This window comes from Pipistrellus hanaki (genome assembly GCF_964339955.1).
Source record: "Pipistrellus hanaki genome assembly, chromosome: 3".
Classification (NCBI taxonomy): domain Eukaryota; kingdom Metazoa; phylum Chordata; class Mammalia; order Chiroptera; family Vespertilionidae; genus Pipistrellus; species Pipistrellus hanaki.
The window spans coordinates 164,855,807-164,874,114 of record NC_140505.1 but is presented as its reverse complement, the minus strand read 5'-3'; the positions used below and the strand labels follow the sequence as shown (position 1 = coordinate 164,874,114).

At 39.8% G+C, this 18,308-nt stretch overlaps 1 protein-coding gene across 2 annotated transcripts in view; it reads right to left on the bottom strand.

The window, feature by feature from the left end:
- The window catches only part of RERG (RAS like estrogen regulated growth inhibitor), a 107,283-nt gene extending 90,705 nt beyond the window's left edge, over nucleotides 1-16,578 (bottom strand). Inside the window, exons 1-2 of one of the 2 annotated variants that reach the window (XM_084877925.1) lie at nucleotides 16,331-16,578; nucleotides 11,893-12,048 (exon numbers count right to left, since the gene is read on the bottom strand). In XM_084877925.1, the coding sequence (XP_084734051.1) occupies nucleotides 11,893-11,953 (61 nt within the window). In that variant the 5' untranslated portion in view covers nucleotides 11,954-12,048; nucleotides 16,331-16,578. Of the gene's footprint in view, nucleotides 1-11,892; nucleotides 12,057-16,330 lie in introns of both variants that reach the window. The other variant, XM_084877924.1, reaches the window with a different exon arrangement.
- Between the last annotated feature and the right edge of the window lie 1,730 nt (nucleotides 16,579-18,308).

Below are 18,308 nucleotides of genomic sequence, written 5' to 3'. Positions count from 1 at the left end.
GCGCTAAATTGCACACACCTCAACATATAAATTTCAAATAATAAGTACTAGTTGGTTATCAGAGTTCAGCTTTTGAAAACTCATGATGAGCTCCATCCTTTCTTGAAGGTTCTCCCCAATTGTCTTTTCAAATTGACTCCAAGCCTGAATTGAGTCAAAGCTCAATCCATTCTAAGATGTGTAACTTACTTGTATCCATGCCATATAATTGACATTGCATCCATATCAATTTCCTGGTGCTGATAACATATTGTGATTATGTAGCAAAGATTTTATTGTTGAGGGAAGCTAGGTGAAGGGTACAAAAAAACTCTCTGTACTGTTCTTGTAACACTGACAGTTTTCTAAAAATATTTCAAGATTAAAAAAAAAAAAAAAAGGAAAAACCAAGCATTCTGCTGGAACAAAAACTATCACTGGGTAATTTCTAATTGTGAGTCATACATGACCATCAAAACACTATACAGTCCCTTAAACAAGGACAGACATATAGTTCTCTGAGCTTTTCCCACAAATATCAACATTGCGTTGGACATTTGGTGGGAGGGTGGAGAGGGTGAAAGAGTTGGGAATATAGGAGAAAGTTTGTAAATATTTATAAATTAATAAGTGGAAGACACAAAATAATGGGTTAAATTTGAGGATTCTAGGATTTAAATGTACAGTTACCATGCTCCTGATTTCACCTCTTTTGGAACACTGCTAGAAAAACAGATTCAAGATATAAAATATTTGAATGGAAATATAGTCCCCGGCATTGGAACAGAAAACCATTACTCATACTACCATGTGTGGTTGAGTCTTACTTTAAAGTTTCTAACTCAACATGTGTTGCCAAATGACCACGAAGCTGGCTCAGTTGTTAGGTTCTGCTGTAATTTATGAGGTTCTTAGTACAAAAAGAAGTCAAATACTTTTCAGACAGATAAATATTCGCAATATTTTACTCTTACTCTTGTGTTCTTGGCCTCATCTCTTAAACTGCTGCCCAATGGTAGAAAACAAAAGAAAACTATTGAAAATACTTGTTAAAAGAACAGGAAATGCATCGTCAAGAAGAAGATGTTATCTTTCTACCCCAAACAGTGGAAACTTATGAATTTTTCTTAATGCTGCAGTTCTTTCTACGAAACCATTGCATAAGTTTTATAAATGCCACTGTCAATGAGCAATTTAAAATCACTTTTTCCAAATGTTGCAGAAAGAACAACTATCTTACTTTCATTTGGCTCTGCATTAGCCTTAACTTAACTGGATGGAGCGTGGTGTTAAACTCAAGGTTATGGGTTCAATTCCTATATGGTCTACTTTAGCTTCTCTGAGCAGAAAATTTGGTACCATGGTCTTATATGTTAAACCCCAGACACTTAATACTGCAGTTTAGTCCAATTCATGCCCACTACTGCTGAACAGCTCAAAGTATGATCTTAAACCCCAAGCTCAGCATGTCACAGTCCTTGAGGCTTACACTCTTTTTTTTAAACAAAACTAACCATACTAAGATGAGAAAGAAAAATTCTAGTCTTAAGGAACCACAGAAAAGCCTCACGTTTGCTCTGCCTCCCAGAGCAATTTTTGGTTCAATTAGTCTGTTTATTCCCATTAGAATGTTAGCCTCATAGAGGCAGAGATCTTGCCTGTTTTGTTGACTGATATACCACCAGTACCCATGATAGTGCCTGGTACTTCATGCTTATTACATGCAGCTCACAAAACATTATGTGCTTTGTCAATGCTGACAACACCTATTTCAAGTAGAAATGGAGTACTTAGTAAACTTAACAATGGTTCCCAAAATATGGTCCCCAATCTAGATGCATAAGCATCATCTGCGAACTTGTTAGGAATACAAGTTCTCTGACCCTTTTTACAGGCCTCCTGAATCAGAACCTCTGGGAATGGGGTTCAAAAGCACATATTTTTAATAAGCCTTGCATGTGAGTCTGAGGCAAGCTAAAGTCTGATATCTACCCATTCCTACTCAGCTCTGATTCACAGCAGCAGTCCCAAATGACATAAATCCAGCCATTCTAGTAAAAAAAATAAACATGCATATCTTGGAATGAGTTAAAGATAACTTTATGTATAGATATTGAACCAATAAAAGTTAGTCACTCTTATGCACTTTATGTAGCAATGTACCTTGCAGTCCTAAGACAAGAATGTGAGATAGAAATAGCAAATCTCTCTTATTAAAAGCCTAATATGCTAAGTGTCTCACTGAGTGGTCAACCAACCAGTCGCTATGATGTCACTGACCACCGGGGCGTAGATCCTCTTGCTACTGTGGTCTGTCAATCCGGACTGGGTGAGATGGGGCCAGACATGCCCTGGAGCCCTTCCATGGTTCTTCCTGTGGCCCCTCCCTAGTCACCGGCCCGCATCAGCCCTGATTGGGATTAGGCAAGATGGCCCTGATGGGCCCTCATTGCTGGCCAGGCGGAAGGACCCTACCTGTGCATGAATTTTATGCACTGGTCCACTAGTGTTAAATAAAATATTAAATGTAAGGCTTCCTCCCAGATCACCCTTTTTATGGCACATCTAAACAGAATTTATTTAATGAATAGGGAAGTAATGTGATATGATGTTAATGCCCCCACACCAAGAGCCAAAGACCATTGTTTTTCTTTACCAGCTTTATTATCCAAAAGCCTCACTGGGATTCATCATCATTCCAATGAGCTAAATAATACCAAAGTGGAAAATTCTATGATTCAATAAGAGGATCAAGGGCCTATAATGTTCCAAAACTAACATATTTCTAGATGACAGAAAGTGGGAAAGAATGATACTTATGTTGGACCCAAAAGACTCCTGTCAGGCAAGAGGATAGATTAAATCTAACAAAACAGTAGTTAAAAGGATGAAAGTAAACTTCTACGCCTGGGTTAAAATACACATCCTCAGATATAGGTTTGAGAAAATGTAATTCAGCAACAGCATATAAATATTTTTTAAGACCCTTTTGCAGTAAACACCCCACTGTGTTTTTAATATTGCCTCCACTGTGACCCTGAAAGCAAGGGTGGCTTTAGGATGTCTTCACAGAAGCAAAGTATCTACTAGCAAAACCACAGCCGTGCTCTGATCTGGTCTGGGGCATCCCACATCTGAAATATCTGCATTCATTTCCAGGCTCCACACTTTATGGATGCGGGTAGAGGGGGGCAGCAAGGATGGTCCTGTGAGTAGAAACCATGATCTCTGTAGGGCAAATTCAGTGACTCTGATTAATCAGACCCTGGAAGAGAAACCTCAAGCATGGGCTGAGGCATGCTGGCTATCTTCAAATATGTTCAGGGCTGTCATAGGGAAGAGGGATTAAAAGTGCTCTAGATAACTCTAAGAGCTTAAAGGTAAAGTTAATGAGTAGAAACTAATGAACAGCCTTTAGTTCCAAGTAAGGTAAAGTAACAAACCGAAAGAGTTGTGACAGTTTTCCATGCTGATTTGGCTGGCCTATAGTACCCAGTTATTTAATCAAACATTAATGTAGGGGTTAGTGTGAAGGTGTTTTGTAGATGTGATTAACATCTACAATCGGTTGACATTAAGTAAAGGAGATTAACCTTAATAATGTGGGTGGAACTCATGCAATTACTGGGAGCCTTTAGTGCAAACCCTGAGGTTTCCACCAGTGAATGAAATTCTGCCTTAAAATTGCAACATAATTCCTACCCGAGTTTCCAGCCTGCCAGCCTCTCTACAGAGTTCAGTCTTGCCATCTCTAACAGACAGACGGAACAATAGAGAAATGGATGGATAGATGATAGATAGATGATGATAGATAGATAGATAGATAGATAGATAGATAGATAGATAGATAGATAGATAGATAGAGTATGTCATATTTGTTCTGTTACTCTGGAGGACTGACTAACACAGTTGTCTAAGGATGGAATGTTGACTTCTTGTCACTGAAGATATTCAAGTGAAGGCGAGAAAACCACTTTGATTATCATAAGGAGTCCTTTTAAAATATATGCCTCTTAATAAAGTTATAAAGCATGTATAGACTGAATAGTCTAATTCAATTTATTTGTTTTATGAGGATCCATTGTGCACCAATTCCTGTCTGAGGCTTTAGAGCTATATGATGAACAGAAATAGGTACAGCTCTGCCTTCTGTGAACATACATGAGACCTGTACAGTCGGCAAGCTATTCTATAACACAAAGTTGGTGCTCAGCTGATACTCATTGAATGAATAATTGAATACATAAATAAAAACATTTCAATTGATAGGGAAATTTACAGGTACATATATTTATATATTATGTGAGAAACATTTCTATCAAAAACATTTAAGTGTTTTAAAGTTTTAATTTTAAATAACGATAAGATTTGGTTATCAAACAAATCTATAACAAGCCATGCTTCCTTCTCCATTTTCCTAAACAGTTTAGAGTCTTACCTACTAATCCTAAAAAAAAAAACAACCCTGACTCAATATCTACTTATTTTACATATCTGAAAGGTCAAATTACAAAGCATAGAAACTACACCCCCTGGATTAGTCTGTAATGTTATGTACGCAGTGGAGGAACCTACAGCCAACTTCTGGGCTGAGCATGCTCCTCTGGCCTCCAAGGATGAACAGCCAGAGAACTCCCCATACTACTTTCCCAACAGAAATGTGAAGGAACATAATAACAAGGGCATCATAGTGTGAAGACCACATTTGTATTACAAAAATTTGTAATTTTTCAAAGTACCTTCAAAGCCCATCCTGCCTGCATCAGTGTAAATCAATCATCAATCAATCAACCAATCAGCAAACGAATGCATTATTTGATACGTGAATGAAAAGAGATATGTTTGAGATGAAACTACAGTTTTGACCCTAATTTTTTTCAGTTAGGACAGCAGGTACTTTTTAAACTTTTAAAAAGTTGTTACATCATATTGACAGGACATATGTAACATATTCTATTTTTATAACAACAAGAAACTTATTCTCAAATAGACATGATTCATCAGTTTCCTCACACTTGACCCAAAGCCCTAATACATGGAATACATTACAGGGGAACTTTTCTATGTAGATAGGATGCTGAGAATCTCAACTGTATTGACTGGCAATACAACCAGGATGCCCAAGAAGCTCTGCCATGCGTTGGCTTATTTATTGATCACTGGGAATTATTTTATAAAAACAAAACTCACAGTTTTATGAGGCTTGTATTATAAAATTCTAATGATCATCTCATTTCCTAATGTAAGGTATTTGAAAGTTTGTGGGATAAAATGGGGTGATATAAAATGAAAACATTTAGTTGCAAAGTTGCAAAAATCTTCATAGAATTATAAACAGGGATTCCAGACTTGGCTATGGCACCAGGAAACTGGGTGATATAGGTAAGCATCTCTCTCTTCATATATATATTTATTTTAGAGTACCTTCCTTTGTAATATAACTACTTTCATTTTTAATGGGATGGAAGAAATCATGGCTGTTTTTCTGAAACCACATGAATTTTCAAAGGCAGCTGTAGCAACAGAGGTGCGCTTGCACTGGAATTTTGGCTTCAAGGCCAGTACCACCTTGAACATTTGGCTCATTTCCCCAAACCCATAAGTTGGAAAAATATCAGGAATAAAAAGGGGAATTACAAGGATGATTTACAATTCTCTTCACTCCCTACCCTCAAAGGTAGTCCTTGTCAGTTGCCAAGAAAACAAGGCAAGATCAAAATGGAACCAAACGACGACTGATAATTAACTATAGGAAAATATTTCAATGAATAAATTAGTCATCAGTTAAAAATAAAAGACAAGTGAATTTTAAAAATATACTCCCATAGAAAAAAAGCAGAGATAGGGATACTTCCTTGTGGTTTTGAAAAACACATCTTGATTTGTTTTGTTTTGTTTTGTTTTCTAGTACCGTTTCCTGCATAGGTATATTTTTCTTGAGAAAAGCCTAATCAATGATCATTGCCAATCTACAAATGGTTTAACTATCCATGATTAAACAACTGATCTTGATTATTTAATTTGTCTCTCCTTTTCTTCCTTTAGTTTGCTTTTTTTTTCTAAGCCTGCATAAGCACCATTCCTTCCCTTTGCTTTTCCTGGGCATGAGAGAAAGGTCAGTGCAACTTATGCCTTGACAGAGGTCTGACTTTTACATATGTCCAGAGGGTACACCTGCAATTTGGGGTGGAAGAAACAAAGAAAATCAACTCACCTAGGCTGTTTGCCTCTTTTTTGCTTTTCTAGCTTTGCAGGTAAAGAGAGGCCTCAGATAACCATATTACTATATTTTATGACAATGGAATGGCTATTTTTCTAGCACCATCCAAACTTGTCTCAATGCCACCTTCCTCCCTTTGGTCCAATCCTTTAAAAAATAATTATTTTTCTAACCATCAACTATACAAGGAACCAATGGGCCTCATTTCTGGTAATCCTTTCATTTCAACCACCACCTAAGAAAGGCTTACACACACACACACACACACACACACACACACACCTTTCCAGGAGCTGTGGAAATTCTGCACCCACTTGAAACATAATCTCCCCTCTTCTCACCTAGACAAAAGTTTAAATAAAATGTAGCATTGGGATTAATTATATAATCTTAGAAGAAGAATGACCCAGAACTTGAAGAGCTGACGGGGACCATGAGTAGGAGAATACAGGACTATGGTCAATGCTCCCATCGATGATGTGCCAACCTGAGGCTGTTGCCTGTACCGTGGTCCTCAATCTGGACCTGAAGCCCAGGTGTTACTGAAGCTACAGACCAACCTGCCACATCTTCCCCAAGAGTCCAGTTAGTTTTTTGGGGAAATCACTTTTATATTCTAATCAACACAGATAAGTTATGTATTAACATTAAAAGTTGCATATTAATAAGGCATGCAAACTAGTTCCATGGTTGTAATGAGATACTTACATACCCCAAATACCCTAGATTTTTCTCTACTTCTTTTTTAAGTACCTTGAAAACAATGTTAAAGACGCATCATACTACGCTATTAAGTTGGTGTGAAGGGAACAAAATGGTTTATAGAGACTAAGAGAGAGAAACATTTCTAAAACGCAAAGGTTAGTTCCAAAAAATACCTATATATGTTAAATCGGTGCTTAGAAAAGTCACATTTAAAATCAAAATTGTCTCTGTTACACTTGAAAATGAGAGGGAAATACTTTTCAAAACTTTTTATAATGGGGGGGGTGGTTGGGCCGGGAGGAGAGAGAGAGAGAGAGAGAGAGAGAGAGAGAGAGAGAGAGAGAGAGAGAGGGAGAAGGGACAAGAACTAGAAAGAAAGAAAAAAAGTAAATCACTTCTCTTTTTCTCAAGGGAAAAAACTTCACAAGCTTGTTTGTTTGGCCCCAATTTCTCGCTTAGCAATCTGAATCAATGAACTAAAGCCTTCACGGATGACTGCATCAATTGGCTTTTGAATTAGCAGATAGCATTACTCAATCAACTTTGAGACTAGCCTTTTCAAGAAGCATATTTAACTGTGGCACACAATATTTCAATTCTACAATGAGAATGTCAACTGTAAACCTAAATGTAAAATTACAGTTGTTTTCCTCTCAGCCACCCCCCCCCCACACACACACACACACTTACTACAAATTTGAATAATATGAATCCAGGAGGCATTTAAATAAATATGGTGTGCATTCTAGAGTATATGGCAGGTATTATTGCTTCAATTACTTGGAGCCTGTCAAAGGATAGTTGACACATTGGTAAGAAAATCTGCATCCTATATGTCATGTTCTCAGGGCTTTACCCTTCACCAGGGGAGAGAAAATGAAATGGGCTCAGAAATGGTGGCTCCATGCTTTGCAGTATCCCCACGGTGCTCATCATGCGAGCCAGGAAGCTCCGTAAACCAAGTAAATTCACTAGAAGACTGAGCGTCAAGGTATAATAAAATTAGAAGAAAGACGACTCTCCCAATACAAAATTACCTTATGTGTACGATATTGCCATATGGGCATACACACAACCCGCACGTGTTTTATCAGTGTTTCTAAGTAATTGAGACATTAAGTTTTGCCTACAAGGACACTTCTTTGGTCAACTCACCAACCAAAGAGTTTTGATTAATTTAAAATTCAGCTTTAAACACAGAGGTCCTATATATTACCTATTAGAAATCAAATTTAAGGGTGTTAATTTATTGATGACATTAACATCTTCTGGCTTTTTCCTCAAGATTTCCAAGATATGCCACAACCGGTTTGGCTCAGTGGATAGAGCGTTGGCTTGCGGACTGAAAGGTCCCAGGTTCGATTCCAGTCAAGGGCATATACCTTGGTTGCGGGCATATCCTTAGTGGGGGGTGTGCAGGAGGCAGCTGATCGATGTTTCTAGCTCTCTATCCCTCTCCCTTCCTCTCTGTAAAAAGTCAATAAAATATATATTTTTTAAAAGATTTCCAAGATATAAGCCATGAGAAATATAGTTCTGATCATCAGTTGTCAAGCTGTAAGTGACATTAATCAGAGTTTCGATTTAAGAGAAAGTGTATGTGTGTGTATTTGGGGTGTGGTGACTAGCAATAGAGAATTTTTGTCTTATAAGTTTTCTAAATTTTGCTGGAAACCACTTGAATATAAACATATCTTAGATTGTACGATTCACTAAATAAGTTAAAATGAGCATAATTTTAAAAATTTTAATCTAATTATTGAGCATTTATTATGTGCCAGGGGCTGTTCTAATAAACTTGCATGTAAAAGCTTATTCAATCCTAACAACTCTGAGATAGGCACTATCCTACCCTTTTTAGAGTTGAGGAAATGGAAAAGTTAAGTAACTTGCCAAAGTTGCCAAGTTCACACAGCTAAGCAAGTGCAGATTTGGGAATAAAATCTAACAGCTCATGCTTTCGACTCTAGGTTATTCTACTCTCTGTTAGCAAATGGACAATATCATCTTATTTACCCCAAATTCAATTTGGTATTGAGTGTAGGGGAAGTGGCAAAGACTTGAGATCTCTGAGATAATTCACACAAACACAAGTCAAATCAGAGATGCTCAGCTTCTTTAGTCCAAGATCTCAAGCTGGCTCCACCAGGAATAGTTCCCATGCTGGGTGTTTGGAGAGAAACAGCTCATTTGAGCCCATGCAAAGATCATGTTCATTTTGGGGGAGGCATAAGAATAAGTGAGGAACTATAGTTATGTTTTTGTAGACTTAAAAAAAAATTTACTATTATAATATGACTGATACACTCTGTACAACAGGAAGATGAACACATGGTACAATGACTAAGAAAAGATATTATATACCCACATTTACAAAGATTCCTAGATAAATTTAATAGGTATGAAGTATTCTATGGTTGTTTTTTATATATTACCTATTAGAAATAAAATTTAAGGGTGTTAATTTATTGATGACATTAACATCTAAAAAGTACAGGTAAAGGTTTCAAAATTTTCTCCCATGCGTAAGTTAAACCAATAGTACTTTTCAATGTGAGGTGTGGTTACAAGGCCTCAGGAAAGCGTCCAATGTTGAAATAGCAAAACACTGTGCATAAATGACAGACAAAAGACAATTGTTTGAAGGCATGTAGTCTGTCGTTGTCATTTTTACCTGAATGAAAATAAATACAAGTGATAGAATGTATATAGTCTTCGTCTATATTGTCTAAAGAAGGCTCATTAATAAAGAACTATAGTGTTTTAGAGTGAGCAGGGCCTTTGTGAACAAGTTTAACTTAAGCATTTGACATAACTAAACCAAGGCCATCATAGTTTGTAGTCTGTGTGCAGGTGCTAACCTCAGCCGTAGGAAGATGTACGGAGTGAGAAGACAAGAGGATGGTATGTGGAGCCCGGAAGCTTTGGCTTTTGAGAAGTGGGCCCCGTGAAGAGCAGCCATGAAGGCAGCTCATTAAGGGCAATGGAGAGGGAGCAGATAAGTCGAATGTGATGACCTGGGAGCCTGGGAAGACAGGAGCAATGGAAAAAAATAAGTGATTGTATTGAATGATAACAAGAGGTCACAGAAGACCAGAACTGGAAAATGTTCATTATGTTTGTGGGCTATTGATGGGTGGTGACCTTAGCAAAAGCAGTTTCTGCAGCATGATCGCAATGGAAGATTGCCATGCTTTAAGCAATGAATGTGAGTTAAGCACATTACGACAGTCAGGGCAGAGACTACATTCAATCAACTTGGAGAAAAGAAAAAGATGGAGAAATGCACAAAGAAATGATCAAGGAAAACTATCAGTAGAGAATGAGAAAATGATCAAAACTACAAACACTTTGGGGGAAGACAAAGTAAACTGGGGTCTAAGCTCAGGCTGATAGGTTCACCTGGACAGGAGATACACAGCTTGCTCTGAGATGAACATACAGAGGTTCTCCCAACTGACTTTCTATTTTTAACTTTCAAACCATGTGGAATTTATTTTGATAAGTGATATAAGGGTAATAGGTCCCCTCCCCTTATTGCCTATGACAAATTTTGAATGAATGAATAATAAACAGTCAGCCCCAGGCCTTGACCTTTCAGTCACCAAGGACTCAGAGGAGCACAGGCCTTCCCACACCCTCCCTGCCTCCATCCCCCACTCCCTGGCATAGTTTCTTCATTCTCCAGACCCGTCCACTGGCTTCAGAAATTAGGCTCTCACGCCATCAGGAAACACCGGGGAGATTAATGGGGAGGAGTTACTCTATCTTCAATCTCATGTAGGCGGGCAGTTTCTCAGCCTTGCCAACTATTTTCTTTGCTTGGTTTCTGCCAGAGGCAAGAGCAAGTAAGGAGGAAAGGGAAAGAGTGATAGCAGAAAAGATTAAAAGAAAGAAGAAAGTCGTAGAATAGGGAAGATTCGCTGCTGAAATTAAACCAGAGAGCAGGATAGGAAAGTGAGAGATTGGTCTGCAGAATTAAAAGCTGCACATGTGTGTGTGTGTGTGTTTTTAAGATTATGTGGATTACCTTTTGTATTGGGAGATCCAAATGGGTTTCCCTCTATACACACACTCCTACCAGGTAGCTGTTCGAGTCCTCTCCTAAGAACCAAAAGCTCCATATGCAAAGTTGTTTATGGGTCTTTTCTCCAGTAAGAGACATGGAGAAAAGACCCATGAAATTTTTAACAGCACCCACTTCGCATTCTTTAATTATAAAATCTGAGGTATATTTTTCAAATTGGATTAGATACGATATGTCTTCACTTCCATCGTTTTCATCCTTAATTTTGAAGGTATGCAAGCCTTTTCTCAGTGGGGAGTCAAAAAGCCTTCAGCACTTGTGAGAATTACTCATCTGATCCAGAATTTGATCATTAAATTCAACCCAGAGGTCCTGGCAATTGTGGTCTTGCTTGGTCACTCTAAGTTCTCATCAGTCCTCCCCAATTTTAGACAATAATGCAGTTCTGTTTCTTGTAAGGACATATTTATTCAACTCACACTTATTAAGCACACAATACATGCTTGGCATTGGGCTGGTTGCTGAGACTAGTAAGATGAATGAGATATAAAATTGGCCCCTTAAGAATTCATATAGAGGAAAAAAATAGCAAATATATTTTTAATTTCCGCAATCTGATTTCTTCAGAGGTTTGTTTAATATCCTTCCTCTGAATACCAAGACCGATGATACATCCATTGCCTTGTATATTATCAACAAAGCTGCTTTATCATGAATAAGCAAAAGAGTACATAAAATTTGGCTATGCAAAAGAAAAGTTTTGGATAAAGAAAAAGAGACTTCATCTAAAAAGTACACATGGGAATATGAGAAGTGCCAACCACCCTCCTGCCCAATCCCAGGAGGCAATAACACACACACACACACACACACACACACACACACATTCACTCACGCACGCACACACGCACATGCACACACAAAAAACAATAACAACCACCACCACCACAGCAAAACTTACCTGACTTGCCCACGCCTGCTCTTCCAAATACTGCCAGTTTGACCTCTGCACTTTTAGCCATGCTGGGTGGTGGTAGACAATTCTCTGTCGTTCAAACTAAAGAGCTGACAAAATTGTTTTGGTTCCAGCCTTTAGGTTCACCATATCATTGCAAATCTGCAACTCTTAAACAAAAGATATTTGTATTAATATTTATTAGAATCTCCTCAGTGCCAGCTATTATTCAACTTTATCAATGTTTTCCATTTTGACCTTCACCACAATCCTGTAAGAGGGCTCTAGTAATTTACTGTAAATGATTCAACTATTAAATGACAGATCCAGATCCAAGACTTGAATTTCAATCTGTTTTGGTTCTAAAACATGTATTTTCACTCACAATAGCATTTTCTAAAGTACTGCCTCAAGAATATTTAATTAACATTAATATTTTCGTTGTTTTTCTGTCAGGAATTGATAGCAAATATTCGAAGTATGTAACCACATGTATTTACCATGTGTCTGTAAACATCCCAGATGCAAACATACGTGATGGGGAGAGTCACATTTGGAACTCTATCTATTGGGCCAAGTAATATACATTCATAATAGTCAACCCCAATATAAAACAATTGAATTCGCATTTTAAGGCTTAAATGTTATCTCAGCTCATACTAGATCACATGATCAAGTCATGTAATAGATACTCATGTTCCAGAAATTGATATGTAATATTTAGATTGTATTTTTCCAGGCACAATGGCCTGGTACACAAAAGATAAATGCCATGTCTGACTTCCGATTCCTTTTCTATGACAACTTCAAGTAAATTAGTTTATGATATTATCCTAACACTTGGGAAATTAGTTATATACTATAAAACATAAGCACATTTTATATGGGTGGGTGCTTTAGGGATGATACCCGGGTTCTTAGTACCACAGAAATGCAAAGTTGACAAGAGCCTTGGGGTCCAGCTGGCATAACTCAGTGGCTGAGCTTCCACCTATAAATCAGAAGGTCAAGGTTTGATTCCTGGTGAGGGCACAAGTCCAGGTTGCGGGCTTGATCCTCAGTGGGGGGCACCCAGGAGGCAGCCGACCTAGGATCCTCTCTCATCATTGGTATTTCTATCTATCTCTCTTCTACTTTCCTCTCTGAAATCAATAAAAATATTAAGAAGAAATAAAGAAAAGAGGCTTGGGGTCAACCAAAGACTCCTCCAACCATTGTAGAAACCCTATAACAGACAACCATGCAACACCCATCGTGTGTCTGAGTTACCACTCTCAGGTGAGGAGGGGAAGGAGAAGCATTGCCAGCCTTTTCTTTTCGGTCACTCAGAGCCCTGCAGGAGGCCTAGCAGCTATGAGGACCCTTTGCTCCACCCTAGGGAAGCGAGGGCCAGCATCTCCCCTTGTACGTCATGGGATGTAGTGTCTTGTTTATGCTTTTTAAAAAATATATATTTTATTGATTTTTTACAGAGAGGAAGGGAGAGGGATAGAGAGTTAGAAACATCAATGAGAGAGAAACATCCATCAGCTGTCTCCTGCACACCCCCTACTAAGGATGTGCCTGCAACCAAGGTACATGCCCTTGACTGGAATCGAACCTGGGACCCTCCAGTCTGAAGGCCGATGCTCTATCCACTGAACCAAACCAGTTTTGACTTGTTTATACTTTTTTGACTTTCACAATCCCTCATCACCATATGCAGCTCTCTCTTTTGACCTTGCCATGTTAATTACACTAAAAACGTGGCATCCACTGCACCCCCCACCAGAGATGTGACCCAGCACAAGGTCACTGAGATTTTCTCTATTCATTATCTGGGCACTGTGGTTGCATTGACCCTAGCCACTCCTCTTCCAAGGGAGCTGCACACTTCCCCACTCTGAACGTCTGCAGTCAATGTCTTAACCCTAAATACAAGACTTCATTTCATCCCAGTTAAACTTAATCACATCAGTCTTCATGTCACCCAGTGTTCCAGTCTGTACAGAGAATTTTGAAACACAAATCTGTTATCTAAATGTGTAGGCTGCTCCTGCCAGCGTTTTGCCATCTACACATTTTCACAAACAGCTTCTCCAGTGGAAGGATGAAAAGGTCAACATGGACATTGGTTATAGTTTCCTTCATCCTCAATAATGAAAAAAACAAACAAAACTTCTTAGTAATCATTAATAGTTCCGAACCCAGAAGCTTTGACATCTGTTATTTGTCCAGTCCCATATTTTGGCTAAAGATCACAGGACTTCCTTATTTTAATTTTATATGCATACATTAAGAAGAGACCTCTGGCCGAAACCGGTTTGGCTCAGTGGATAGAGCGTCAGTCTGCAGACTGAGGGGTCCCAGGTTCGATTCTGGTCAAGGGCATGTACATTGGTTGCAGGCACATCCCTAGTGGGGGTTGTGCAAGAGGCAGCTGGTAGATGTTTCTCCCTCATCGACATTTCTAGCTCTCTATCTCTCTCCCTTCCTCTCTGTAAAAAATCAATAAAATATATTTATTAAAAAAAAGAGGCCTCTTGTACAGTGCTTCATCATAGAAGTTTCACAGAAGCATAATATATAAAGATGCATTAACTATGCAAATGCTATACAAGAATGGCAAGCATTTCTTTGAAACATAGACCATGCAAGTGTCTGGAGCTTGTATAAACAACAATTTGTTATTTCATGCAAATTTGTTTATTCACATACACACAAAAACCTGTGTCATTACCTATTGTATTGATGCTTCATGAAAGTAGCCATCAAATATGATTTTTAAAAAAGAAAACCATATTTGTTATGTAAAATATTTCAGTAACCTCTCAGTAACTCCCACATGGCCTCAGAGGAATAGGAATTTCACATAAGAAAGAGAAGTTGTTTGGGCTCATTTTTTTTTTAATTTATAACCTAATAAAGATACATCTGGTTATTCTCAATCTTATGTCATGTTTAGGAAAATGACTTAAAAGAAGACACAAACTGACATACATCCTTCAATATTTTATTTCTCTCATGAAAATGTGTAAGCTGCTCCTGCTAGCGTTTTGCCATCTACACATTGCTGTAATAAGTGACCTGTTGCCAAATTTCTGATGTTCCAAACAATTCATAGCCCTAGCTGCTTTGGCTCAGTGGATAGAGCGTCAGCCTGCGGCCTGAAGGGTACCAGGTTTGATTCTGGTCAGGGGCACATGCCTGGATTACAGGCTTGATCCCCAGTGAGGGATGTGCAAGAGGCAGCCAATGATTCTCTCTCATCATTGATGTTTCTATCTCTTTTCCTCTCCCTTCCTCTCTGAAATAAAAAAAGATATATTAAAAAACACACAATTCATAAACCAAGACCTTCCATATCATGGATCTAAAAAACAAACTATTAGTTTTAATATTGTTGTGCAGAAATATTCTGGCTGAATCCAGAAGTTGCCATTCACTTTTTATGTAGACAGTTGCTTTATTAGGACAAAAACTTCTGAGTTCCTATAAATCCCAAAGCTAAACTTATACATAGATATTTAAGAGAGTAAAGGTATGGTGATTTTTTAAAAAACAATAAAGGCCCAAAAGAAAGCTTAGAAAGAAGAAAAACAGAAGCTAGCCTCCAAATCCTATGCTATTAACACATTGATGGATTCATTCCACATTTATGCGAAGCATATACAAACAGAGTGGCTTCCTCCCAGGAGCTTAGACCTATGACATTTAGGTCACTAATAACCTCATCTAAAAAGTATTTAAAGAAAGGTTTCATTCATCATAAATCATTCCCGAGACGACTTGTCAAGGCCCATGCTTCCCACTTCCTCTTGGTTAAAAAAGAAAAAAGAATAAGAAAAAAAAAATAAAGACAGAAAGAAAAAGAAAAGCGTCTTTATAAGATAATCGAGTGTGTTTTTGTTTTGTTTTTTTCTAACTAACTTCTGTATTTCTCATCAAAATAAAGTTCAGCTGTTTGGGGGAGCAAAGACTCTCTAGCCTGGGCCGTGGGAATGAGATTCCCGCTGGGCTGCCCCCTTCTCCAGCTCAGAAATCAAGTTTTTCCTCTTCTCAGAGCCTGAATTCTCCCTCATTTTACCACGCAGCACTCACAGCAGGAGAATCACTGTGCAAGCCCCGGGGCTGAGGCGCTGCTCCGACAGCAACAGGTACCCTGGACCAACCAGCGGGCCGCCGGGGACCTCAGGTCACGGGCCGGCAGCCTAGAGGGCAGAGCAGCCCCGGCCCAAAGGGCGCTCTGCGTCCCAGCTCGCAGGGCGCTGTCAAACTCTGGGCGCCTGGCTCGCAGCTCCCTCTGGGGAGCCCCAGAGCCGCCCTGGGGGCCCAGGGACCAGGAGGAGTGTGTTCCCCACCCCCATCCCCCCCCCCCCCCCCAGAAGCCGAGGGTCCAGGGACGCGGAAGGGTCTGCAGGAGGTCTTCCCCAAAGAGCCACCTGGACGCGCGCCTGACACTCACCTGTTCACAATCTCCAGGCCCGGGAGAAGCGCGGTCCCTGCAAGTTCGGAATCGCACCCTCCAGGCTGCGCAGCCCGGAGCGCAGGCTGCGTTTGGGAGTCGCTGGGCTGCGATCACGGTAGGAGCGGTGGCAGAGGGGCAGCGAGTGCGGGGGGACCAGCGCGAGTCTCCTCGCTCCGACCAGCAGCCTGGGGACTGCGGCAGGACGTGCAGCTCAACCCGCTAGAGGCCCGGGCGCTGCAGTGCGGTGCTCGGGCGCCCCCTCCTGGCCAGGGGCCTCTGCCTGGACTATCCGCCTTTTCTGGGCTACACAAGAGTCAGGCTTCCCTTTCCCCTTGCTCAGCTCCCAGCTTCTAGGTTCTCGCACAAGGATCTCTTTCCTTACTTAACATGTTGGGTGTGAAAGCATCGCTACGTGGTATTTTTCCATTCTTGATGTTCTTTTTTAAAATATACTTTTTTAAAAATATATATATTATTGGTTTTTTACAGAGAGGAAGAGAGAGGGGTAGAGCGTTAGAAACATCAATGAGAGAGACTCATCGATCAGCTGCCTCTTGCACACTCCCTACCGGGGATGTGCCCTCAACCAAGGTACATGCCCTTGACCGGAATCGAACCTGGGACCTTTCAGCCTGCAGGCCAATGCTCTATCCACTGAGCCAAACCGGTTTCAGCTAAAATATACTTTTATTGATTTCAGAGAGGAAGGGGATGGAGAGAGAGATAGAAGCATCAATGATGAGGGAGAATCATTGATCCGGCAGCCTCCTGCACGCCCCAAACTGGGGATGGAACCCACAATTCCAGGCATGTGCCTTGCTTGACCGGGAATCAAACCGTGACCCCCTGGTTCATAGGTCAGTGAGTCACACCAATTGGACCCATTTCTGACTTTAAATGATGCTCACAGCATCCCTTTGGGGTCCGTTTGATTATCCCCATGATACCCAAGAGGAAACTGAAAGAGAGGATCAGTGACTTGTCCAAGGCTAGAATCTTGTTGGAATTAAGCCCCGGAGGGCCGGAATTGCATTAAAATTTATCATTGCATATTTTGAGAAAGTCCCAAAAGCTTCACATCCTCCTTACAAGATCAGTCCTTATACTATTAGAATCAAAGTCATACTCCATCATGCCCCAAACCTAACAAAGATGAGTAATTTTATGCTGTGCTAGACCTGCTTTTACCTCTCATCTCGTTTGATATGTATACCCCACCCTGAAGTAAGCACTAGTATCCTAATTACTAGCCTTTCACAGATGAGAAGGTTAGTATCAGTCAGGGTAAGTGCTTCCCCAATGACTATCAAAGGAGCGGGAAGTATCTAGGCTATTTTTCTGATCCTGGCATGCCTCTGTCTTTCCTCTGTCTAGTCCCCTTCCCCAGTGTTTTTGCAGAATGCTGCATGGCTCATCTCCATTTGTCTTCCTTCCCTCACTTATACCCCCATCAAATGTACCTGGCTGATGTTTCAATTTCTTAGCTTCTGGCTCAGTGGCAGAACAATTTGGTAAATTAATCCCTGCTGGTGGTTAATTGGGACAATGGCATCGTGTTTAGTTGAGGAACAGCTTAGGTTGGAATCTAGGCTTGGCCATTTAATAGCTGGTTCCCTGGAGAATGAAAAAATGCAGCTTCCTGGTGAAACTGCCCAAATGACATGTCTCTAATGTCTGGCCTTCCCTTTGCTTCTTTCCTATTATTAATCACTAGCTAATTAAAATGGTATCAAACTTTTAACTAGTACTGTGGTTGGCAAACCGAGGCTCACGAGCCATATGTGGCTCTTTGGCCCCTTGAGTGTGGCTCTTCTACAAAATACCATGGCCTGGATAGTTTATTTTGAAGAAGTGGCATTAGAAGAAGTTTAAAAAATTTGGCTCTCAAAAGAAATTTCAATCGTTGTACTGTTGATATTTGGCTCTGTTGACTAATAAGTTTGCCGACCACAGAACTAGTACAAGAACGTCAAAT